This window comes from Thunnus albacares, chromosome 18, assembly GCF_914725855.1.
Source record: "Thunnus albacares chromosome 18, fThuAlb1.1, whole genome shotgun sequence".
NCBI classification, from domain to species: Eukaryota; Metazoa; Chordata; class Actinopteri; order Scombriformes; family Scombridae; genus Thunnus; species Thunnus albacares.
The window spans coordinates 10,038,588-10,043,666 of NC_058123.1; the positions used below are offsets into that span (position 1 = coordinate 10,038,588).

Sequence of the window (5,079 nt, forward strand, 5' to 3'; positions counted from 1 at the left end):
TTTGGGCACCTGACTTTTGTTTTAAGACAAACTTGAAAGTTGTGAACCTGTCCCTTAAGATTTAAGCTCTGTTTCTTTGAAGTAAATGCTGTTTCTCAGTGTTCACTTTTAAAAGGAGCCAGAAGCAAGCCTACGCCCCTGAACAATGGTCCAGACTATTCAAAATAAACTGCTCTCCTGATGGGAATTGACCAGAGGCAAAAGAAAACAAAGCTTTTATACATGTTTTGTAAGACTAAAATTTTGTAGAGACTAAAATGTAGCAATACATTTCTCATTACTCAATTAACTGCCTAGTGGTATGTGGTTTTTGTTTGTGTCAGGCACTGCAGCTCGTTCACCCGATGATTTGATTGCATGAAAGAGAGAGAGAGAGAGAGAGACAGAGAGAGAGAGAAAGAGAGAGAGAGAGAGAGAGGAAAAGTGAGTAAGTGGGAAGGAGTACGTTGTTTCCCTTTTGCCCCAAAGGTACAGGCAGGTTGAGACGACCACACTGTTGACGCATACTCAGGATATAGACACACCTCTGTCCCTGGCATATCATTAGCTTTATGTTCCAAACAGATCATATGTATTGTTGATGCTCACTCATTCATAGCAGAGGATTAGGCTTTTCCAACACTCCTCCCACACTCTGCGGTTTTGTTATATGTCTTTTGTTTAAAAAGAAAAGTCCCATAATCACAAAATATTCCAGGTCTGTAATTTCAAGTTAGTCATCACATCCCAGTATTACTGGATATACATCATTTTAAGGCGGCAAAATGTATTATCATTATTGTTACTGACAGGAGTCAAAAACAAATCACAGAGGAATAAGGAAGAACTGTTTTCACATCAGACTGAGCCAAAGATGATGTAATAACATGGAAAAACAGATCTTTTTACTCATAATGCTACAGGTGATTTGAACAGGTTGACAAGCCGCCCACACATACTGTAATCATGTTCTGAATATAATGTCTCTTGTCTGTTCTGTTAGTAAGTCTATATGGCCTCCCAACCATCCCCCCTGGCCCCTCAGGATACGACAGTGAGCACAGCATAGCCGAAGGTCTTACATAATAGGTGGAGGAATGCTGGAGCTTTGCCGTGGACTTCTGGATCATCTCACCCTCACACACACACACACACACACACACAAAATGGGGCCCTGTCCGAGTAACACCAGAACAAACTGTCTCTGCATGACCAGGCAAAGTAAATAGTGTGATCTCTCTACGAAAAGATGATTAAATGAAAGAATGAATCACTCATGAACAAATCACATTTAAGATCAGACTGTGTGAAACGTTTTATTGCCTACAAACAAGAATGTATCTGCACTGTTGAAACATCACTAATAAATTATTATTACAATATTTTTAAAATACATAGATATAAAATTCACAGATAACAATAAAATATTACAGAGAAGATCTTCCTCGTTTGTTTTTGTTTGTTTTCTGTCTCTGCAGGTTGTTGCGAGACATTTATTTCTCAGTCTAAACTCAGTGTTAGGATTCCTTTAAAGCTGGCAGTTTTCTATATTTTTCTTATTGTCAGCATGTGCAGAGTCAAAAAAAACAATGAATTGATCTACCTACAAGTATTAACAAGTATATCTAAACCTTAAAATCTCATTATACCATACTGGGTCACATTATTCTGTTTAGAAACAGCTCCAACAACTAATAACAGCTATCCCATTTCCAGTCTCCAGAGAGTAGTTTTGTGTAAGGCTTTGCTAGCTTGTTTTGCTACATATCACAACCTCTTGACTTTGTGCTACATTGTAAATTTCTCAAAGAAATTCAATACAAAATCAAAAGGTTGTGATATGTAGCAAAGCCTTACACAGAACTATTCTCCGGAGACTGAAATCATGATCGCTGTTATCAGTCTTTGGAGCCATTTCTAAACAAACTACAGCGACCGCAATCTTCGTAGTGAAGGAACATGTCACCCAGTGCAAGGGTGTGACTCACTGATGTGTTTTTAATAGTTTTTGGACAACGGAGGTCTAAGGCTCAAAGGAATACAATATGTCAGACTTTGAATACACACATAATAACTTAGTAAGTAGATCAGTTCATTGCTGGTTTGGCTCTGCACATGAGAATTCTTGAAATATAGAAAATTGCCAGCCAAATCCTTTAAAAGGAACATGGGAGACAGTTTCACTCACACTAAAGGAGTATTAAGTTGTATTCCAGTGCGTGTTATTACAATCTATGCTGCATAGAGTTTCTGCACATCATCACACCAGGATCCACTATACTTTTGTTGAATGTAGCATGCAAACAAATGACACAACAGATGGAACATCCTCACAGGAAACAGATGAAGCTGCGGAGGATACGACACCACATGAATGGTGGTCTGTGTTGTGTGTATACACAAAGAGGCAGGGGATCAACATACAGTGCTGGAAAATGTCCCAAAGTGGCTTAAACTAAATGTCTACAACCGTCTGTCAGTAATCTTTCAGGTTATTTAAACGACACCTGGTTAAAAAGACGAATACGAGCAACAACCTTCATTTGCATTTTAAATACTTGTGTACAGTACAAGATGACTTCAGCTTCAAATAACTTTAAAGACATTCTCACATTTCAACTTTGTAAATAAAACAAAAATACTGATTAAATCTCACAAACCCCAGCATTGGTGTAATCTTACACCTTATATTGCACTCTCATTGACATTCTCGTTTTTTCTATTCTGCCTCCCAAGAGGCCTCTCAGGTATCCTCCTCCTGCTTTTTTCTCACACAGGTCACAGATCGTAACCTCCATCTATTGAAGAACTAGTTCAGTCCCTCATCTCAGAATATTAAGCATATGCTGCGACTGCTATTAGGATCTGCAGCGCCATGGAAACACAAGGTATCTGTGCGACGGTGTATGCCAGAGAGCGGGTCGGCGCTCGCAAGGCAAACAGGTAGGCTACGCTGTGCAGCACACGGGCCATGAAGAAGACCAGGAAGTGAAGGCGAGCCACAGCCAGTGAAGGTCCAGTCAGGGAGTAGATGGCACCCAGGAACAGGAAGGGTAGGATGTTCTCCATGTCGTTAATATGAGCTCTATACCAGAGAAAAGGTGATTCAGTTATAATATGTGGACAAAAACATCTGTTTTTGATATGCTGATGTAATGTTGTGACTCAGCTGTCTGACTGTTAGAAAGCTCAATAAAGCTGAAGTGATGACACGGCAGACGATTTCTCAGTTATTAGCAGAATGGGAAATGAAAATGCTTAATCCTCGTAATTTCTCAGTAAGGTGACTCAAGACTTTCTCTGTCCCAAATGCATCATACTTTACTACACAACAGTAGACGTCTGTAATTTGCTCCTTTTGGCGGAGGTGATCACCAGGTCAGACGTAATCAACCACACATATTTCTTCACCACTCACTGGATAACACTTTTTGATAATATTATTCTAGGCAACCTGCCCTGATAGTAATTCTTGCAAAAACAGCACTTTAAAAAAAACAGGATTACACTCACACACTATTTGGACACTGCACGTTGTAGTAATTTACAAATATGCAGTAATTGCCAAAACAGATTTCTCAAGATATTTAGGATTTGTAACTGCCAGCCAACAGTTGTTTCCTTTCACAAGTTCATGGATATTCCAGAGGAGAATTTTTTTCTAGTAGAAAAACATCTGCTTTCCTCACTGCTCCAACGGATCATTTTCTGACAAGTTAAAACAAAGTCAGTCGCACACATGTCCTACAAGTTGGCAGCTTGTAGTGGAAAAGCGATGGAAAAAATCTCACTGAGCTGCACTTAAATTAAACAATTTTACTATTCTTAAAGATTTACTAGGAATTCTGCATTTGCAGGGACAAATAAAGTGAGTCTTTTCATTATTTGTATGATTTGGCACATGCAGGTCCATAAAATGCATAAAAGTATGAAGCCACAACCTGGGAACACTCAGTACTCATAACATTCAACTTTACTGGTCAGATACCCAGTGACTTACTAATAAATATAATACTTACAGCAATATCCTAATGTAGAAACTATTCAGCAGGAAGTATAGAATACCATAGAATGCATAACAGTGGATGGTATGAAATCAATGTAGTCTTGTTTTTGCAAACTCACTGCTGTATGCAATCCTCACAAAATACAAGTTAAATATTTAAACCAAAGTCAAAGCATGTAGTTTCCAATGAATCAAACTTTCTGCATTCTCACCTTCGGCATCTTTCCACGTATGGATCCTCTCTGTGGTACTGTAAACCTCCGTGTCTCAGCGCGTCCTCAGGGTTGGCAAAAGCCTTTCAATGACAGAAATAAAATAGCTTTTCGTCAGTTAAAGTTGTCCGGTGTTAGGGTTAGGGTTAGAGTTCATCATCATATGGGAGTCACTCACCTTTTTACGCAGCCTCACTTGTCCCGTTATTATCGCTATAATGTACATTTTGATCACCAGAAGCACGCCGTAGAAAACAAAACAGGAGAAAACCTCGTTTCTTATCACTGCCATCGTTGTTTTTAGTTATCCAAACCGAAATGTACCGGAATCCAAGAGGGGCTCTGAGATTGTTGCGTGCGTCACGCCTCTAAAAGTGTAAGTGATCCAGCTGGAGGGGGGAGGTATTTGTAGGGTCGACGATGCCTCCACCCACGGGGGAGGAAAAAAAACGGAGTGCTTCATTCATGAGTCTTGAGAATCTGGATTTGATATGTGAAATACCTTGGCACGCAAAAACGTGTTCCTTGAGGCTACGAAGAAAGGTTGGTTCATTTTGTAATTTCCAAATGCAACCAATTGAAGTTTTATTGTCTCTTTCAATGAAGGAACATTTATAGCCCTAGATCTTTAAAAAAAAAAAGAGAGAAAGAAAGAAAGAAAGAAAGAAAGAAAGAAAGAAAGAAAGAAAGAAAGAAAGAAAGAAAGAGAAAAGGGGCAATATGGACAGTTTGCTCCCACTCATTAAATGGGGTCTGCGTAATTGGCAAAAAACATGAACTTTCCCTGCCTCAGATAATCTGACTCAGAAGCAAACTATTTGACTTTCAGAGCCAGAGTGTCTTTTCTTTTATGGTGGTCAAACAGTGAGAATGATTTCAAGT

The 5,079-nt window shown here is 39.2% G+C and overlaps 1 protein-coding gene across 1 annotated transcript; it reads right to left on the reverse strand.

The window, feature by feature from the left end:
- Positions 1-1,282: 1,282 nt before the first annotated feature.
- On the reverse strand, positions 1,283-4,678 carry ptges (prostaglandin E synthase). Its single transcript, XM_044334491.1, has 3 exons — positions 4,376-4,678; positions 4,198-4,280; positions 1,283-3,064 (listed from the first exon to the last, which is right to left on the reverse strand). Exons 1-3 carry the CDS (start codon positions 4,487-4,489, stop codon positions 2,815-2,817), a joined length of 447 nt encoding a protein of 148 aa, XP_044190426.1. The 5' UTR covers positions 4,490-4,678; the 3' UTR covers positions 1,283-2,814.
- Positions 4,679-5,079: the final 401 nt, after the last annotated feature.

What these genes read in the sequence shown, in the direction of transcription:
- ptges (XM_044334491.1), bottom strand. Translation starts at nt 4,489, where the DNA reads ATGGCAGTGATAAGAAACGAGGTTTTCTCCTGTTTTGTTTTCTACGGC. An exon ending in AAGTGAGGCTGCGTAAAAAG is followed by an intron (nt 4,281 to 4,375) that starts GTGAGTGACTCC and finishes TGTCATTGAAAG; the next exon opens with GCTTTTGCCAACCCTGAGGA. An exon ending in TACGTGGAAAGATGCCGAAG is followed by an intron (nt 3,065 to 4,197) that starts GTGAGAATGCAG and finishes TCTCTGGTATAG; the next exon opens with AGCTCATATTAACGACATGG.